Raw genomic sequence first — 21357 nt, 5'->3', positions numbered from 1 at the left:
CCCTTGCTCCGCATTATACTTTAGTGCCATAGCATCATAACCTCATCACTTTCAATGATACTTTTACCTAGGTTCAACAAGCATATAGGAGGCTGCTCTTATAATGTGCTAATGCACAATGTGTCAACGTTGCATTTGTGAAGTTTTAACACTAGGGAGTCACCAATGAAGATTCAAACTTCAATATCACTATGCCACTCTTACACTTGGGCAATAAGATAGTTCTTCATTTTGAGAACATTTTAAGATATAATCGAATTGTTTGGTCTAGTATACATACATACATATTATATATATATATATAATAATATATATAATAATATATATATGTATGTATGTATGTATGTATATATGTATATATGTATATACCATTTTGGTCTCATAAAAGACCTTAATACATCTCTCTTTCTCTCTCTCAGTTTATAATGTTTTTTGAGTACTTCTTGAGTAATGTGAGAAGGGAGGTTTATGGTTTTGCTTTCTGTTATATTAGCCGGACACAAAACAGAGCAACTTCAGTATGAAGAAAAAAGCCAAAGGAATGTTCTCGATGCTGAGCTTCGACACCGTGTTGAATGCCTTGCAAAGAATCCGGAATCAGAATCTGAATCAGAGGGCCCTTGAACATTCTTTGGACAGTCTTTCAGGTCCATTGAAACCCGCTGATGTCTCACAAGTTCTGAACCATGTGAAGGATGCTGAGATGGCCCTCTGGTTCTTCAGATGGTCGGGTAAACGTCATGACTACACACATGACACTTTCTCTTACAATGCTCTGTTGGGTATACTCGGATCCTCACGGAAGTTTGATGTAGCTTGGAAAATCATGGATGAAATGCATGTAAATGGATGTATGGATGATTTCACCTTCACGACCCTGATCAAAAGCTATGGAAAAGTTGGTATGGCTCGAAGAGCCATGGAGGTTCTAGATGCTATGCATAGGTATGGTTATGTATGTAGTGTGATGGTATATACATGCCTCATGCATGTAATGATGAAGGATTGTATGGTTGAGAATGCAGAGTATGTGTATGAACTCATGTTGAAGGATGGGTTGTGTCCAAACAACTATGTATTCAGTGTATTGTTGTATGGGTATGGTAAGGTAGGTGAAATTGGCCGCGTTTATGAAGTATACTCGGATATGATTGCCTCAGGATGTGAGCCTGACAGAGTCACAAAGAACTCGCTCATCGACGGTTTGTGTAAAGGTGGAATGGTGAGTGAAGCACTGAGGATCTTTCGCGAAGTCTTCAAAGGGGGTCCATTAGAGACCTACAACATCTTGATCCATGGTCTTTGCTCGTATGGATGGATGAATCAAGCAATTAATCTTATGAAGGAAATGATGCTGCACCATACAGATGTATTGCCGGATGTCATCTCGTACAATACAGTTATATATGGTTTTACAAGAGCCCAGAAGATGGATGATGCTCTGTTACTCTTTCAAGAAATGCAACAGAATAAGATACTCCCTGATAGGCGGACATTTAACGTGTTGATAGATGGGTTATGTAGGGATTCTAAGATCGACGATGCAATCGGGTTGTTTAAACAAATGGTCAGAAGTGGTTGTTCACGTGATACATATACATATACTGTATTGATCCACGGGCTTTGTAATTCAGGAAAAGCTGATGTTGCAGAGCGTTATTTCGATGAAATGCAAAGCAAAGGATTTCAAGTGGACACCGTATTGTATACTCTTCTAATTCAAAGCTTGTTAAAGATGGGAAACATGGAAAGTGGCAGCAAGGTCTTCATGAACATGATTAAGGCGAATTGTCAGCCTGATGCATTAACATATAGTGTTCTCATTCATGGTCTATGTAAGACAATGAAGGTAGAAATGGCCGAAAAGGTCTTCCGAGCCATGCTTGACCGGGGTCTTGAGCCACAGTGTGCAACCTATCATAGCTTGATTGATGGATATTGTAAGAGCAATCAATTAGCTAAGGCATATAATATTTTCCAAGAGCTTGTTGTGGCCGGGATTCATGTGAATACAGAGTTGTACAATATTTTTGTATCTTGTTTTTGTAAAGCAGGGTATCTCGGAGAGGCAGAGAACCTAGTTAAAATCATGAAAACTCAAGGTTTTAATCCAAATGTAGTGACTTTTACGTGCTTAATATCATGTATGTGCAAGGTAGGTAGAATATATGATGCATATGGGCTTTTCAAAGAAATGCCACACCTTTCGATTACACCTGATTCTGTGATTTATAACATTCTTATCTTTGGGTTCATAAAGGCCGGGAGAGATGGAGAGGCTAACATGCTTCTTGGGAAGATGAAGAAATTGGGATTTGATATCGATCCTCACCTTGTAAAGATGGTTGAAAGTCAATATTTCAAAAGAAGAAATTTGGTAAGATGATATAAATGCAAATGATTTTAAACAACATTTTTGAGAGAAAATAAATGATTCCAAACAAATGCCTAAAACACGGGAATTATTGCCCTTTGTATGAAAAAGATTTCACTTTAAGAAGGTTTATTTCACTCTGCTCACACTTTCGCCAATTATCTCAGTTACTCTAATTTAGAAATGATGCGTCAAAGAAAGAAGAGAAACTTTACTATAGGGCTTACCACATGTAAGACCGAAGTGGATATTGTTCTGAGCCTCTCTGTGAAGAGTCACGGCTATGCAAGTTAATGATCAGAGCTGTGAGAAATTAATCTATAAGGTGGTTCCCGATGTGGGATTTCTAAGTTATGAATATCTAGCACTTAATCTATGGACGTACTAATCGTGAGAAATATATTTAGTTCTGATTACTATACCCCACCAAGCATGAAATAGGTGAAGTAAGCAATGTGCAAGATTTTGGAGTGGAATGAAAGAAACATGTCATGACAAAGGAGAAGGTTTGAAGGAAAGTGAAGATTATACTGAAATCTCTATCCAATGATTCTAGAAAGAGCACAAAGTGTATAATCCTTATTTAAACTGTTAAAATGTTTTATCACCAATAATGTGTTAAGCTTATGTGCTTTAAGGACAATGGAAAAGCATTGCCTCTATACAAATTAATGCTTATAAATTAGTTCTAATCATTGCCTCTAATATTGAGGTAATGCATATTTATATATAAAAAAGGGAAATCCCAAATAGAAGGCAACAGTGACACCATTTTATATTAAATCTATGTTTATTCCGACATGCATACATAATACCATGTCCAAAGCTATAATTGTAACTAATTTATCTGCAATTTGAAAGAGCCTCAAACCTTGGAATGTTTAGATATGATAACCGCATTACAGCTAATGAAAAATACTAAAAGATTTATCTTGTTTAACTTCCGATGCAATGGTTGATCTTATCTATGAATAGTTACTTTGGATGAGTAACCTTTATAACATTAAATTTAATACGAGTAAAACACAAGGACATTGCTGACATTATGTAAAGAAATTTGCCATCATTTATTGATGATTTGGGTACGTGAATTGAAGTGGATATGGTTTGATAATCCCCAATGTAATTTCAAAACAATGTTGTACAAGAAGAGATCATCATTGTTGAGATAGTTCTACGGTAATTGTTAAAAAACGTGTATTTTATTTATGGATTACATTTTAGAATACTCTAAAGTAGTATTCAACACATTGTACATTTTAGAACTGGCATTTAAAAATGTATTAGGAATTCTAGGTATTTTATGCATTTAATATCTCCAAAAGAAAATTATTTAATTTAAATTTGGCCAAAAAAGAATTGTTAGATGCATTACAAATATACGAAGTATTTAATTTACTCTATAGAATTTATCTTTCAAATACTTTTAGAATACATAGCATATGTATTGTATCCCAAGTATTCTACAACTATGGGTCTACTTCTATTTTGATCAACAATGAGGAACTCTTAAGTAGATCATGAAAATTCTAATTCATGAACTTATTACATACAACCCAAAAGATTACAAGAATGGTTGTATATGGAAAAGAATATGCACCAAATATATGGCTTTTCATGAGCATGTAAGGCTTTTAGCTTTTAATATGAAAAATTAGCATTTCATACTTGACCACTTCGATGCCATTTTAAATTCCACATAGCTCTATGTTCTCATATTCTATCCAAGTTTGTGTTGTTCAACTCATACTTATCTTTGAAAACTTCATCACTACAAATAATTGTATTTCATTATGCTACCTCATTATTCTTCCACCATACTTGTACAAAGGGATTGAATGGCTCATACCTTGCTTTAACTTTATGAAGTAGGCTTGGGGTCATAGTCAAATCAAACCTCAATAGATGAAACATCAACTCTACTTGAAAATGAAGAAATAAGAAAAACAACATGGATGCTCATTGATTTTCTAGGCAAAGTCCCCAATAACCAATGGAAGAAAAATATATTGAAATTCAGGCTTATAATGTTCAGTAGATGGCAATATTCTACCAACTAGGACCTTACGTAGCTTGCCATTGTCATAGTTTGCTTTTACATTTGTTTATTACATATTAGTTGTGAGTCGACTCTCAAAATTTATCCTTATGTTTTCCTTTAGGTCCTTCATTGTCATTGTGAGTTCACTCTCAAAGTTTATCCTAATATTAAAGAAACAAGCATTTATATGTCTGATCATGAATTCTATTCAAATACAATTCCAATGGCAACTCCACGTGAGCTACATTGTCTTAGAAATAAAAAAGACTTCATTTTCCTTATAACACAGAAGTGGTCAACAAATCCCTAGTATTCTTATTAATCACATCAGGCTGTGACTTAATAGTCAAATCATAATTGTACAAAATTATTTTCGAGTCCTTGATCATTTCAAAGTGATTATCTTCTTCCTTATGTGACTTTCCCAAAACCATGGATTTTTCAATTTACATAAAAGAAAGCGTAGATGTTTTTTCCATGTGACCTACACAAACTAACAAACAATGTGTTTAGACATGTTCTAATGGGGTTCTGTGGGATGTATGCATGTATCTATCTTAAACATGCATAAACTTTTAAGTTTTAACAATTATACAGTAAGTAGGTATGTAATGTTTTAGATATTTCTATTGATATCATAAATATGAATTCTCCATTCCAAAAATGATTCCATGTTGTGTTCAAGGTTCAACTTTCACACCTTTCTATTAATTATATCATATATATTTTTCTTAATTTACTATAAACCATTGTGGAATGTAGGGTTCAACTTTCACACCTCTCTATTAATTATACCATAATAACTTATGGTCTCCTCTCAACCTTACCAAATGAGCTACATCCATCTAGGCATGATGATCTTTCTCTCTTTAAGAGGGCCAATTTTGGTCTTAGAAGACGTTAATATATATTTCTTTCTTTCGCTCTTTGTGTGTACATTTAGGCATGAAATGTTCCAAAACTTTGTAATCCGATGCATTAACAATAGATTAACTGAAGACCAACTTTACATGAAATACATCACTTTTGTGTTTGCATTTTTCAAATAATTACCATTTACACATAATCAATATAATGAGTACAATCATTATTTTAATTGATCAAGTCTTTTGGATAAAATATTTGGTATCAAGAAAATCATTAGCTTATAACCCAACAACAAGAAAAGACGTGTTCACATGTTTTACCAATACACCACATATTTGACGAAAAGAGAATTGAGATTCTAAGGATCACATTTTTTGTATTATTATTATTATTTTAGTATACATTTGTCCTCGATTTTAGTACAATAAGAACACAAATGATCATATATATTCATGAGCCGACATGAGTTTTACTAAAACTTGGACACACACAATGGACACAATAATCCAAAAAAAGCTAATTGAGATTGCATAATACAAAGAAAAGCGCAATCATCTTAAGTACCTTTCGCATCACTACCTACATGTTGCAAAAAAACGTAAAGCTTGTAAAGACATTAAATTCTCTTTTCATTAGGCAACATCTTGTGACAAACCAATTATTAGTAAAATCCTACCAATGATATAACAACTACGTTCAATCATGAATATGGACCTTTAGTTTATTAAAGTAGACATTGTAGTTCATGTGTGCATAAGTTCATGCCAAGATCTTTAGCATCATGCAAGCTCATTGATTTTATGTTCTTATAGTCTAGGTAACTTATTGACAAACACATACATCAAGGTTGGCACATAGTTGAATCCCATTGACATATTTGAATAGTGAAGGAGACATACTTGAATCTCATTGACTAACACATAAAAAGGACAACATATTTCCAGGGTAAACACCAAGCATGGCTTATGTTGAAATGGATAGCTCATGGAGACCATATGATAAGGATTAGCTCATTTTATGTTGCAAAGCAAAGGATCTCACAAACACAAACCCAATAAATTCCATGTTGCAATGCAAATAACCTCATATAACAAAAGCTCGTCAAGATGATGGAGAACATCCACAAAGATATCTTCACTAAATTCATATTCTGTTGCAATGGAAAGCTCAGTGAGAAGGGTTACCCATCCTTCAAACATCGACACCTCAACCAACCACTGTTGTCATGTTTCAAACCAGCCATCAGTTGTATTACTATGCCACAGTCGAAAGATCATGGAGAACATAGCAAGGGTTAAGCTCATATTATGTTGCTTGGAGAAGCTCATTGAGACCATGACTCTAGGGTTTGTTCTTATCAACACCATATATCAAGGATCACGATCCTGAGATGAACTTCTAGAGTTCAATATCCACGAAAAAGCTCAACATATTCAAATTTCGACATCAAATTGACAATATGTTGTGATGGAAAGCTCACTAAGACAATATCCACAACACGGGTTCCAATCCCAGATACATCGGCAAGGGATATACTCCTGAAGAAAACTTTCAAAAGTCTATACTATTTTACATAGATGCAAAAGCTCATTGCGACCACATCATACACAGCAAGGGTAAAGATCTTAAAGGTATCTGCAATAAAGTAATGCTGGTTCCTAAATGGGTACAACAAACTCTATTTATGTTGCAATGGAAAGCTCATGGACGCCAGAGAGCAAGGGCTGGCTATTATTACAATCTACATTGAATGCATCGTGGCTAGAATGTGCACTAACCTCCTCAGCCCCATGATAAGATGGAGTGGGAGCACGTAGTGGTGAAAGAGGAGGCATAGGCACATCCATGCTTCCTTCTAGCATCTTCACCACATTTCCCATGGATGGCCTTATTGACACATCGGCTTGAATGCACCACAAGGCGATCCGCACAACCCGTTCAAGTTCTGTGTTTGTAATGGCCTCCCTTATGAGCCTCTCATCCACAAGTTGCTCAACGTGTCCATGTTCACATTGTTCGAAGGCATAGGCTGGAAAGTAGGACGACTTTGCATCTGATGTTGATTCATCTGCCGGGATGTAGTTTTTGCGCCCACCCACGATCTCGAGTAAAACCATGCCAAAACTATACACATCACTTTTCTCTGATATAGGGGACTGCAGAAGCCACTCTGGTGCGAGGTAGCCCCGTGTCCCTCTCAAGCTTGTGAGCACTAGCTCCTCTTCTTTTTTCACGAGCTTGGCCAAGCCAAAATCTGACACTTTTGCATTAAAACTCTCATCCAGGAGTATATTCTCAGGCTTTATATCACAATGTATGATTCTCTCACGACAGTCATCATGCAGATAGGCAAGGCCCCGAGCTGTACCTAATGCTATTTTGTACCGTGTGTTCCAGTCAAGGACCCGATCATTCTCACCTGCCGCCTTTCGGAACAAGTGCCTATCCAAAGAGCCATTGGCCATGAACTCATAAACGAGGAGCCGATGTCCACCCTCGATGCAAAATCCATGGAGATGAACTAGATTAACATGGCTGACACTCCCAATAGTGGCAACTTCTGCTCTGAACTGCACCCAGCCCTGTTGAGCAAACTCCAGTTGTTTCACTGCTACTCTCGTTTTGTCTGGCAGAACCCCCTCATATACAGACCCAAAAGCACCTGCACCGAGCTTCCGACTAAAATTATCTGTAGCATTCTGGAGGACTTTGAAGGTGAACCGGGTGGGCATCCCAGGAATCCCCATAAAGTCCTCATCTTCCTGGGACTTTTGTGTAAAGCAATGTAGAGCCTTTTTCTGGTACATGACAAGCATAACAATAGCAATCAACACACATGCTCCAATAATTGTTGTCGGTATAATAAATTTGGGCAACTCATGCCTAGGCAATTTAGGATCTGTCAACAGAGGTGGCATCGTCTGGACAGGGGAAGCCACAGTTCTAAGATATAGAGAATGGTTGACAACATTAGAGCTCTGAATTGTAGCGAGCTCCGAGAAAAGGTAACAATATCTTGATTCGCCATAGAAGAACAACGCGTTGCATGTGGAGCAATTCCGAGCACAGAGCTCTTTACAGGAGTCAAGGCCTGATGTCTTAAAATGTGAGACATACTCATTGGCAAAGTAATCAACCCCACTACCGACCATTTCGAAGTAAGAGGAATCGGACGAGTTGAGTGTGGATGAAGAAGAAGAAGAAGACGAAGAATTGTTTGTGCATGGACCCGGGGGAGGTCTTTGGCAACCATAAGTGATATTGGTAGAGTTGAGGGGTAGGAGAGACCCGGGGCAACTGCAGTGACCACCATTGCAAAGACCAAAATGTCCGCAATAGAGGGGAAGATGGCAAACATCATTTATGAATGTGAATATGTTGTTCCATTGTCCAGAATAAAAGGCATAGACCCGTACATTCCCATCTGCCTCCAGAGTTGCTCTGTTTAACAAGGCAGTGCCATGCCAGAAAAATGATGACTTAACTGCCGAAGAGGAGGGAGCATTGCTGATGATAAGGCTGATTCCAGTGGAATCGAGCACAGCACGGTCTGCAGGACCTATCCCTGATCCTACTACAAGACGTGAATCTTTGGCCATGCTCCAGTATGAAAAGGCCAAAGAACCCGAACTTGAACCCATATAGAAAGTTAGCATAAGGTCTCCGGTGGATTGGATGGATAATTCATACAAGCCCAACGAAATGTCCTCATCAGACACACGGCTTACAAGCCTGGTATTGTTTTTCAGGGCTTGTCCAGTCAAGATTGTATCAGTGGGGTAGTCAAAACTTTGCCACAATGTATTGTTCAATGCATCCAAAAGCACAAGATTTCCATTGTTCTTCATTTGAACTCTCTTAGCACCCTTTCCAACAGTGGAGTTCAATGTGGACCAAACAACATTAGGGGTGGTACCTATGTGGATGCCATCAGGTGTGAATATGAGGGGGTCCGATGGCGAGGCCGGACTGTCTCGGTTGGCCGTCCACACCACCACAGCTGTCGGGGTCTGAATCGAAGTGTGTGAGACTGACAAATACACTTGACCTGAAGAGAGGCTACTAAATGAGGCTGAAAATGTGGAGTTCATGGAATCCAACGAATGGAGGAAAAATCCACCAACGTAATACTTAGCAGAGGAATCAATCTCAATGTAGTCAGTGAAAATAGACATTGTTGGCCATGGGGACCATGAGAAAAGGTGTAGAACTAGGGTTAAAAAAACCCTACACCGAACCAGATCATCTCTCATTTCAAATCTCCTTCTTTGGCTTCAAAATGACCAAAAAACGGAGAGAATTCCCATGAAACTGCGAGTCTATTGGCGAGATAAACAGAGGCTTACCTTGTTAAATTGATCAAAACCACTGATAAACGAGGTTGTTGGGCCGGCTTCAGGTTGATCAGAGACAGAGGAGGGCCTGAATCTCCGATTGGACTCTGTGAAGAATAGGAAGAGGAATTCCAATAGAAAGAAATTCTGGTCTACATGTTTTTGAGCATGTGCTGAATTTCTTTCTATTGAATGGCTTTACAATAAACTGAAATACCTTGGTAGGAAGCTTTTTCCTCCAGCCCAGGCTTGAGATTCACACCTCTAAAGATTCGATTCCGGCTCCTCGGTCTATACATCCTTACACATGATGCCGGGTCGGATTCACTCTACGTTCTTGGCCGGTCAAAGATTCAATCGAGTCTCCATTTGCGTGTATCACAACGTATTCGATTTTGGTCGGTCGCACTTGTTCATCTCTTTGTCGCTTTTGTATAAGAATCTTGCTTTGAGCTTGAATGTTCTCCGAGGAGTAGCAATTATCATCACCATTTTTGAGACTCAAGGTATGACTTCAAAGTGCCTTCAAGTAATTATGCATGTGTCAATGATAGCATAGGAAAATGCCAATAGCATAAGGATCGTGGGGGATGGGCACTTTCTTGACATTAGATACTTGTGTTTGGTCAATTAGTGTTTCACATGTAACCGATGAGATCGTCACATAGGTCATCAATGAGATTTTTGGCCATTTAACATCTCAATGAGGTTATCCTTTAGAGTTTTCTCCCTAAGTTGACATTAGGATGGGCATGGAGGTTGGCTTGCAATTGGCTTCTAAAACAAGGGTATCTACCTCTCATAAGTTTTATGCCTTCAAGTCAAGATTCATCTTACAATATTGTGTCCTCGATGTCAAGGAGAATCCACGAAGCAACAATCTTATGTAGGGCAAACAAGTAACAAGAGGTAATCATAAATGCATGTAAAATCTATAGATTGGGAGTTGGGTTAATGATATGATGGTTGTCTTATTCAAGTTAGTCCAAATTCAAATCCATAAGGAAAATCTAAAGTTATTCTATAAATTTCATCTTACATTTATTGGTGGCATTAATCAGGCAAATAATCGTTATCACTTGAACGATGCACAAATCATAATTGGTTGAATGACACATTTTGTCTTTAATAGTAAGTAAAGTCAACCAAATACGATGTAAACAAATTAATGTAATGAGAACGAATTATGGGTTGTAGAAAACGGTGAGCCACAAATAGTATAGTAGGCTACCATTGTATGCACTCTTATCATCTACCTTTACTTCTATGCTCGACTCGACATAAATACACTAATAAAATAATAAAGGTACCACTTTCTCCACTTGAAATGTGTTTCTTCCAAGTCTATCATCTACTGTAGGACCAATACTCAAAAGGGAAGAACATATTGTTCTTCCTCTCCATAGTGTGAATGGAACCTAAATTTGGTAGACTTCATGATTAGAATTATACTATTGGAGTTGAGGATCACAAACATTAAACATTTCTATAAGTCAAATAATGCAAAATTTTTGTTATTTTTCACATCTCCTTGTTTCTCAAATGGTAAATTAAAATACAATGGAACACTTTCTTTTTTTGTTTGAGCGGTTCGACTCAGATAGATTCATTCTGATAGAAGTAGACGGAAACCCAATCGACAAAGGGAAGTAGTTTATCGACAGTGCAAGACAAATTAAAATATATAAAATCCCATATCAAATGGTTAATTTCCATAGGTTTCCTTGTTTCTCAACTTATTTCCCCCTCATAATTTTGCTACTATATGTATCATTCTCCCTTTTCTCAACCTCATGTGAACATCTCTCTATTGCCAATGCCCTCTACATTCATAACCTCTTTGATCTTTTTTTCTCATTCTACCTTGGTGGTCTGTTATTAGACTATCAACACATGAATGATAACAAGGATCGAGCATCACGTTTTTTCTCTCTTAACTGCAATAACAGAAGCATGATGGAAAGTAAAATAATATAATGCGTTATCCCTAAAGTTTTAGAAAGTTCTCAGAGAAAGCCCTCTCACCCACCTTATTCAGCCTACACAGACCTCTTCGAATTTTTCATCAAAAAAATAACTTTTAGACTCATTTAAGCAAACCCACTTGATGCATGTCTCCACATAATGAATATAATGATGTCTGCTCTTGAAAGAATATGCCAACAGTCTTCAACACTTCCACGTTGATGTCAACAATCATGGAGTAGCAGGTGGCACATAGTAAGCAACTTTCACATCTAACATGAGGAACAAATGAGGTGCTAGTGCTCACACCCTTCAACACTTACTTCCAATTGTTTTAGCAGAGACACCACTTATCAATGAATGTAAGCAAAACAGAATACATCATAGTTCGACCAAGTATACAAATCCATATCCATGCCTCACCTAAAACATAGAATCCCTCACGTACTTCCCAAATGACATCCACTTTCTCAGGTCTAACCTGTGTGGTTCACCATAGATCTCTCTAAGAATGTAAAGGTATATTGCCATCCCTCAAATGCATGTCACATGTATTCTTATAAAAAATTTAAAACTCTTCAAGTTTGACAGCATTCGTACCTTTAAATTTAGTAAACACATGTGAGGAAAATTAATCTCTCCAAAGCTGTTCAAATTCAACTCACTTGCCTGAGTTAATAAGCATTTGTAGATTTAAAATAGTAAGTACATATGACAGATGAATCCAACAGTCTCAAGTTGTTGAAGAAAATTCTTGTCAATGAATGGAGAAGAAGATAAATAGAATTGAACTTTTGGATATTAAAAATAGTCCTCAAACACTACGAACAATGAACCAAGAGAGTGCACCAAAACTGGCACCCAAAAAAGTCTTCTCAAAGTCCCACTGCAACTTGTTGAAGAATAATTTGATTTCTGAACCCTCAGAGTCGCTCAAAATAAGATGTCTACAAGAATAAAAGCTGTGGGAAATCAGGCCATGTATCAAAGAACTGATGACCGTGATTCAACATCCTCAGATTCTACTAGGGTACATAAAGACTCTTACTCTCCCCCCCTGTCCAACAAACAATAGGAATGAGACAAAGACAAAAGCACTTACAAGTTACATCATCAAAGTGATAAGAGCCTCATAACTCAACAAATACATTACAATTCATAGATAGAACTACATGAAGCGTACTGTCAAAATCCTAGGGAAAAGTAATTTAGAATGCTAGAAAAACTGACACTACAAAGCACATAGAACAGAATCTATCAGCAAGGTACAATCCAAAATTTGTACATATAGCAGAATTACTAGCATCACATAAAATGCGGTCCATATAGCAGCATACAATGGGGTTCATGCACTGGGAGTCATAAAACAATGAAAATCGAAATCATCGGTGTAAAACAGAAACCAAAATCTTACAACATTGTACAATGCAACCTAGACAAATAATCTAGATACAATGAGCCCTACATATTAGCAACCACTGTACAATGCAATCCATCAGCCAATGTACAAAGGACCATGTACAACAATACACAATGCAATCCATGAAACAAACGTATAACAGAATTCCAGCAAAAGCATCATAAAGGGAAATCGAAACACTTGCCAAAGAGCTAGGAGGCAAGTTGGTTTTGAAGCGGGCGCGAACTACCCCACTGTTTCCATGTGGTTTCACAACTCTGCCCCAAGTGGCTCGATACAAAGTACCATTCTTCTTTGTCTTTGCTTTATAAACATAAGCAATCCTTTTCCCTAAGTACCAGTTCACCTCTTCTGTAGTGTTAACACCCTCAATTTGAATGAGAGACGTACTAGGATACTGGTTAGACTTGCCTCTGCACACGAGACTTAAAATCTTCAGTACATCCGCAGTACAGGACACCTAAGGGGGAAACTCCAAAATACCCCTGACATGTTCGTTGACTTCACTAGCAAACCCTACTTTTTTGACATTACATCAAAACGCCATCGGTCAAACCCATCTCAGGAGATTTATCAGGTGGATTAGCTGAGCAATTATGTCTACGATTCATACCCTTCTCTCTTTTTCTGCGGTTAACCAGAAGCGTTTTGGGAAATGTCAAAAAGCATACGGAAAGCCAAGGAAATGGACGAAAGTTCAGGTTTATTCAGATTTTCTCCAAAAGCCATATCAATAGTATTTATAGATATGCATCATTATTTATATTTCCATGTTAACCTTTTGTATCCAAGAATGTTTCCTCGTACATAGAGCCTGTCGTTCAATGAAGATATTAGAAGAATGACATCAAGAAAAGAAGCAATTCTCAATCAAATAAAATTGTCTCTTTTCCATCAAAAAGCTACTTATGAGTAAAACATATTGAGTAACACAGTCACGAAGAGAGATTGTACTCAAAGCTTTCCATGTAAAATATAAGGATTAACTGATGGATAAGGAGATTTACCAAGAATAAACCACATTTAAAAATGCGGTGTAGTAAAAGAGCGACATTTCAGCATTTAGATAAAGATTAAGAAATATTTGATGAATACAAACAAAACATCATCAAAACGAAAATGTAAATAAAATGTCGTCATGGATATTGTATGGATAATTATCTATGAGCAACAACAACCGGTTTTTACACTCTCGGTTTTCATACTGATGAAAAGATCAGTCGTAATAAGGAATCAAATTGAAACCTTGATATGTAAAAGGCAACAAATCCCTCTTCATAAGTAGATAATGAGGAATGTTCAATAGATACCAAATGTAAAAGGAAGAAAGAGGACACATGTGTGCAAACCGTGGAACAAGAAATAAATATATATACGTAAAAGTATTGAGATGGAAAGTCTCAATGGATCATCCCCAGAAGTTAGAGAGAAAAAACTTATTGAAACTACAGCACTTTGTCAAGTAAGAATTGAGCCCGGGCAAAGTAATCGTAGAGAAACAAGAAGATGACACCAGATCAAAAAGAGAAACAATCCCGAGGATAGGGCAGAGACAAGGACAGATTTATAGTGAAGGGAAAAGAAAGAAAGATGACGAAGACAGGAAAGGAAAATAAAAACAATGAGCTCGAAATAAAGGAAGAAATACATGGAGAGAGAGACAGAGACAGAGACAGAGATGGATGAAGCGAGGAAGACACAGAGATAGATGGAAAGAGAAGCAAAAGAGAGGTGAAAGAAAACAGTGAGAGGAAGAAAGACCTGACGCGCTCTCCCTTGTTCTCCGGCATGACGATGAAGATGGCACAGGCTAAGGTCTGTAGAAATTGCAGCGAAGAAGAAGAAGGAGAAGATGATGATGAAAGAAATGCACAAACATATGAAAACCCTAATTTCTTGAGGTGTCCTTAAAATATCGTCATTTGTTTTGATAAAAGTCCATTCACACGCACCACTTCCCCATGTCCATCCATCTAATCATACATACATACATACATACATACCATGATACATGTGACCCCATGAATCATCTCTAGTCCATCCATCAATGTAAGTCTCCCATTTCTCCCATGCTATAAGCGCCATCACTAACTAGGTTTTTTTGTAGCTTTTTATTGGAGTGTAGACAATGTATTGTGGTGTGCATGTGTTCCTTTGTGCCACCCATTTTAGCATGGATGTACCTATTGGTATACCCTTTTTAGCATGCATGTAGCTAAGCTAACCAAAATGGGTACGTTTGTATCAACTATAAATTGAGCAAGAAGTACGAAGCTAAGTAGGCTGGTTTTGATCTCTTGTGTACATTTTACAATATACGTCGATAATCAATGTTTGTAGCTTCTCGTTTCCTCCATGCTATTACAGTCATCTCCTTATTGAGTTATTGCTTCATTGATATCTATAAGTGCCTAAGTATGGCATAGGATTTGGGGGACAATGCATAAGTAGACGAACTTTCACAAATCTAAAGTGGAGATCATATAGAGTTGAATCCAAAGTTGTCATGTTTGTACAAATAAGATCCTTCATCCACGAGGACACATAAATTTATCTTTATCAAGTTCATACGAGCAATATTCATAACCCACAAATAAAACCTATATGAGAGACAATGTTATAACGTATCCAAAAACAATTAATGACCACATAATTTTGGGTTCCTATTTACACACCATTGCAATCTTAAGCAATCTCATAAGAACACAGCATTAAATATGTTGCGCTACAAGTAAAAACAATATCCAAAAGCATGTCTTCTTCATGATTGAGCTTGCAGTTAATTAGCTCTAAAGTATCCAACAATGCAATTTCATTTATAAGCATTACTAGGGTTCCGACTACACAAGGACTAAGGCAATAATATTATCTGTCAATGTTGAATGAAGCAAGAGAAAATAATGACAAAAATGTTCATGTTATATTCTCAGATAGATGAATTATTTCACTTCATATATCCTATGCATATCAAGTTCCAAATATTACTGAAACATCTGTGCATTGTGATTCAAGTATATGGGAGGTTGTGTAAATGGGTGGGGATCAAATTCAAAATACACCACTATAATAATGGTTATCTCTAAATAAAAGCATAGTCAAAACCAATTACACTAACACATTAATGTCTAAACCAAGCAGTCTCAAAACCTAAATGTTATAATTTTCTCGTGAGGCGATTAATATGTCAATGTGTCACATTAGGCGCACATAAATTCAATGTGCAAACATATCTTGTGCATGACTATCTATATTACAAGCTTGTTTGCCAAATACCAAGAGTGAATAGCAAAGCCACCAAATGAGAAGAGGTTCGCAAGTGATGAAAGCCCATGGATCATGCCAAACTTTTTGTTTATTTTTGCAAGCTTTGGGTTTCTGTTCGCAACTTCCTTATTTTTCGTCAGCCCAACTTCGTCTCCAATAGACTCCTCCCTCTCAATCCTGTGCCTTTCTCGCATTACCTAGAAAACAAAAATGGAAGGAAAACATAAAAAAGGTGCACTAGGATAACCTTATTTATGAACAAATTGAGTTCACAGAATATGTACCCTGGAATAAACATGATTTTCAAATATATTACACAGATCTAATGAATGGACCCATAAATATGTATCTCAGAGATCCCTCTTCAGATCATTTGATTATGATGTATAAAGACAAAATGAATTGGATCCATAAATATGTACCCTTAAATAGAAACATATTTGGAATACAATATGAACTCTTACAACAACTTTGAATGAATGAATGAGCTATTACCTTGGTGGTAATTGGTTCAAACACGAGGATGTTGGCAAGAGTCGCAATCAACGAAAGAGCCAAGGACACGATCTGAGTCTTCTCTGTCAATGATGACGATTTCCACGGATGCAAAATACTAAAAACAGAGAGGCAAATAATCGCACACACTGCGAGGAGGCTGAAATATGCTGGGAACATTTTTGATTGCAAGTTACCGAATTGATGTCGAGGAAGATTCCTATCCACAATGAATTAAGAAAAAACAATAATTATATATCCACAAAACAGTGCAATATGTGCTTAAACCTATTAGGTTACTTACAAACTATCATCATTTGACTCAACGTGATCGAGAGCACAAGATTACACTCTTGTTTGAGAAATAAAAGAACATAAACATATTTAAAATGAAGTAAGATTCAATAATCTTTAAATCCAAAGTAAGAAAACTATATTTTCTTGTTTGATTTTAGTAGGAATATATATATATATATATATATATATTACTCGTCAGAAACCTCAATATAGAGCATGATACCCACAAAAGAATGTTTAAGTAATATGAGACCAATGAATATTGTACAATATTTACCAGAGAAATTGATGAACTATTTCATTCATGCGAATCAAAAGTATAAACAAATTACAGTTCAGACCTCTGAAAATCTCAATATGTGCTAGCCTACACAAACCCGTAAAACATATGCTACAAAAAATATATGAATCTATGAGCATAAACACACATGAAAACTTGCATAAATTTATGAACCCTAAAACTCGATACCTTACAACCCTACAAGTAACCCCAAATTCAAACCCTTTTTTTCACTTCGATGACATATACTATGTGATCTAGCCATATTTTCTCCATCTTGTTTAATTCTTCATCATGAAATGAGGACTAGCAAGCTGAATGTCAACAAAAAGTTTATGAAAGATTTTGGTAAATATGTTTGATATACCCCGTGAACAGGTTGATAGAGTTAATGATGAATGCCAAAAACCTAGTTCTTCATGCTGTCAACAACTAACAACTAATTCGGGAGTAGCTGAGCCTTGCAAATATCGGCCAAAAGAAACTCAAAGTTCCAGAACCAAAGGTGAGAAATTAATGAGATCTTTAATTTGTTCTTTTTTAAGCGGAAATTTCTGAAAACACGTGCGTGATGACCTGACTCTAAACATCTTATTTATTCAGCTAAAGAACCTTGATCGTCTGCGGAAGTTAAAGGGAAAAAGAAACTGCATAGAAAAAATATCTTTTTTACAATCAAGCAGCATAAAATCTGCTCAATCATATATATATTAGAAAAACTATGATTAAGGCATGGAGCTAGAATGGTTTCATGGTTCGATGGACAAATTTGGGGTGGAGAATCTCTATTTGAATTTTTGTTTAGATACGTTTGATTTGAATAGTCAAAGGTGGTTTAAGTCTCTGACGATTATCGAGATTGTAAATTGGATTCAGACATGTGGTTTAAGTCTCTGTGAACCAAGCAAGCACTAATGAGTGTTGAAACCCTGTTACAAGAGCACCACATCATCTGCATACAGAAGTAGCATAATCAAATATTTACCTAATGCTGGTCCCGAAAAGTTCCTCGCTTTGTGCTACTTGCTTGACGAAATCTTGTACTTGTTCTATGCATGGGTCTAGGCAAGAGGGGATACCCTTATTCTGCTCCAAGATTGCTTGCAAACTCATTGGAGAACCCATGTTGTATTTTTAGCATAAATCAAGCTTGCTCATAAAACCATGTTGCTAAATTTTGGTATTCGGTGGGTGTACCAAGTTTTGCAATTAATAAATTGATTCCCTCCAGCGGTACTGTGCTCATAAAGCCATGTTGCCTAACTATAACTATGCTCATTATACACAATAACGGAAGTAGCCACAAATTCTGGATCCTAGTTCTTCATAACACTAAAGAACTATAAAGTCTGGGCTGAATGTGAGTCTAACGCACCTTAACCAGAACTCGTCAATGGTGTGGTAGAAAGTAAACTTCAAAACACGTACGATTGTGCTAGTGAGATGTGACACATAGGTCACACCTTCTGGAATTAGTGATGTCAAGGAGCAAATGTAAGCCAAAATGAAAAAAAGTTAAGCGATTTTTAAAACTTTTGGCAAATTTTTTGGATGAGGTTGAGAAAGAAAGAAAGATATATTAACGTCTTCTAAGGACAAAATTGGCCCATGAGACAATTGGTGTACAACAAAATAGGGTATTTACCCAATCATCAAAAATTTAAATAGAACTTAAGCTAAAAGAGTTCTAGTATTGTACAAAACGTGTTATGATGTAACATATTCGATAAAGGAAATGACTTTGTACTAGGCCTAGTGTCATTTCCATCCAAGCCTCTCCAAAAGAAGTGGGAGTTCAAAGGGTTATGGAAAGATGAAATAAATTTGTACATCTTTAGGGTTTCACAAGATATAATTTTCGCCCAATATTTCTGTACTTTGGAAGTGTCATGTAAATTTTTATACAGCATTTCCAAGCTTTCTGATCAATAAATGAAGGTATGGATCTGGCCCAATATTTCTATATTTTTAGGCTTTTGAGAGACATGAATTCTGCCCGAAATTTCTATAATTCTAGGATTTTATGTTCCTTTGCTTTCCCATCCAATATTTTTCTATACTTGGGGATTCACACAGCAGAAATTCGTTCCTGCCAGAATCCTTTTTTTATGTCCATAGATCGATGAGAACTGCCACTTCAACGATGGGATGAAAAAAATAACTAAATAAATACAATTAAAAGAAAGATATTGCATCACTCATTTTAATCATTGCAATTACAACAAATGGATGAGAAAGAAAAAAACAATAAATTTTAAATAAACGACGGTAATATAAAAAAATAATTATTTTTAAAAGAAATCAGACTTTATTTACTTGCAAATGAAAACCTTACTTGAACATGATGATGCCACCGATGAAGGTAACCCATAGAGCGACACCCCAAGCAGTAGCGAAACTGAGGAGGTGAGCCAGGCGAAGAGCAACACCGTAACTGGTGTTAAAATTGGAAGAAGAAGAAGACAACGACGAGTAGAGCACAGCCCCTAAGGCTAGGAAGCTGAGTATAACGACAAAGCGAGTAATCCACATCTTCTTCGTCTTCTTCTTCTTCTTCTTCTTCTTGACAGAGCAAAGAGAGATGCAGAAAACTATATGACTTTAGTTAACACTGAAGTGGTGCACAGTGATAAAACAGAAAGAAGTCTCAATAGAAGTAAGTAAAGAAAGAAAGAGGGGGAGAGAGAGAGAGAGACATAGAAGTGTGTGGAAAATGTGTCACAAGGAGAAAGTTTCACAACATATTTTCCGATGGTTTGCTTCCAATGTAATGTTATGGGGTGTGATCGATCCAATGTGGGCCTTTACTACGCTCGCTTTCATGTTCGTTTCCCACATGTAACTTGTGAGCTTTTATTGCCGGAAGAAAAGATGAGGTGTTCAATAGTTATGTATCTTTTTGCTTTTATGATATAGAGAGCATTTTACCAGCTTCTTTTGTGTGGGTTTGATGTCAAGGGCCTTTTTGGGGTCGCTAACCTCTAATTATGTTCTTATCTCCAAGCACAACAAAGAGTAAATTCAACATTTTTGAGCCGATATACCAAGAGTCCTTGTGCTTTTTGTTTGTATGGTCAAATCTTCATATGTTTGTGTGGGTGTATTGCTATTAATTACTTTCAAAATTGTTTCGTATTTTTGGAAACGAAATGGAACTCTGAAACAAAATCTTGAATTCATGAAATGTATGTGATGCACGAGTTTTGAATTGAGTGCATTTTTTCTTGTTTTTTTGGACAAAATTATCAAGTTTAAGTAGGTAACTATAAGCACATGGTCACTACAGACTTTCACAATGTTTGATCTTTGACATTGAGGAGTGGCAAAGTCTTGTCCAATGACATACTTCCCTGTCGAGAAACATGACACTCCATTAATTGAAGCAAGCATATAAGATTGACTTAAATACATTACTAATCATTTTGAATGATATCAACATTTTTGGACTGCAAGTGATGTTTTCCTTTGTATTTCAACAATTCATGAAAAGGTAAGGTTACAAGTACAATTTATTAATTTTAAGTTGGTTACACAAGTTGAAGTCGTAAGTATGTTCCAAAAATATTGATTTCTTAAGATTATTTCTCATGCTCGAATAAAATTTAATCATTGAAACTCTATTTGACAACCATTTCTAAACTATCAAACAACACAAAGGTTGATAGTACGTGTAGTTTGGTATTGAAACTCTTACAAGTGATACTGTCTCGATTGATCCAATAATCATTAGAAAGGAATAATGCATGCACTTACCAACAAAGTTGTATGTAATTGTTGTCAGTTGCCAAGTTTATGGATATGTGACGCATCCCTCAGTGTCACTACGAGGATCGTCTGGCACGTGGTTACCTCCTATAATGACCAAAATATATATTTTCGGTGACAACAGAAACATGAATGAACGGGGTGATGAGTCTAAATGCCACAAAGAGTTCTCCTTCTTGCAAAAACAAGTCCTAAATTTGTTGATTAAATTATCTCCCCGTACAAAGCTCATACTCTTATTGTAAAAAAATTCCA

The 21357-nt window shown here is 36.5% G+C and overlaps 4 protein-coding genes across 4 annotated transcripts; 1 reads left to right on the top strand and 3 right to left on the bottom strand.

Moving 5' to 3' along the window:
- Positions 1–435: 435 nt before the first annotated feature.
- Positions 436–2543, top strand: LOC147868552 (uncharacterized). The gene has a single exon (XM_087320698.1). It carries the CDS (start codon positions 521–523, stop codon positions 2384–2386), a length of 1866 nt encoding a protein of 621 aa, XP_087176824.1. The 5' UTR covers positions 436–520; the 3' UTR covers positions 2387–2543.
- A 4261-nt stretch (positions 2544–6804) lies between these two features.
- Positions 6805–9748, bottom strand: LOC147868551 (G-type lectin S-receptor-like serine/threonine-protein kinase SD2-5). Its single transcript, XM_087320665.1, has one exon. It carries the CDS (start codon positions 9533–9535, stop codon positions 6965–6967), a length of 2571 nt encoding a protein of 856 aa, XP_087176791.1. The 5' UTR covers positions 9536–9748; the 3' UTR covers positions 6805–6964.
- A 2503-nt stretch (positions 9749–12251) lies between these two features.
- LOC147868550 (large ribosomal subunit protein eL33z-like) lies at positions 12252–14882 on the bottom strand. Its single transcript, XM_087320720.1, has 3 exons — positions 14763–14882; positions 13780–13815; positions 12252–13414 (listed from the first exon to the last, which is right to left on the bottom strand). Exons 1-3 carry the CDS (start codon positions 14789–14791, stop codon positions 13027–13029), a joined length of 453 nt encoding a protein of 150 aa, XP_087176846.1. The 5' UTR covers positions 14792–14882; the 3' UTR covers positions 12252–13026.
- A 1256-nt stretch (positions 14883–16138) lies between these two features.
- Positions 16139–19925, bottom strand: LOC147868549 (Late embryogenesis abundant protein (LEA) family protein). The gene is made up of 3 exons (XM_087320644.1): positions 19673–19925; positions 16761–16980; positions 16139–16462 (listed from the first exon to the last, which is right to left on the bottom strand). Exons 1-3 carry the CDS (start codon positions 19867–19869, stop codon positions 16247–16249), a joined length of 633 nt encoding a protein of 210 aa, XP_087176770.1. The 5' UTR covers positions 19870–19925; the 3' UTR covers positions 16139–16246.
- Between the last annotated feature and the right edge of the window lie 1432 nt (positions 19926–21357).

Source organism: Azolla caroliniana, unplaced genomic scaffold (genome assembly GCF_043228905.1).
Source record: "Azolla caroliniana isolate FFs.n. ecotype wild unplaced genomic scaffold, voAzoCaro1.0.p SCAF_1, whole genome shotgun sequence".
Taxonomy (NCBI): Eukaryota; Viridiplantae; Streptophyta; class Polypodiopsida; order Salviniales; family Salviniaceae; genus Azolla; species Azolla caroliniana.
The sequence above is the reverse complement of the archived record's forward strand: the minus strand, read 5'-3'. Positions and strand labels throughout refer to the sequence as shown.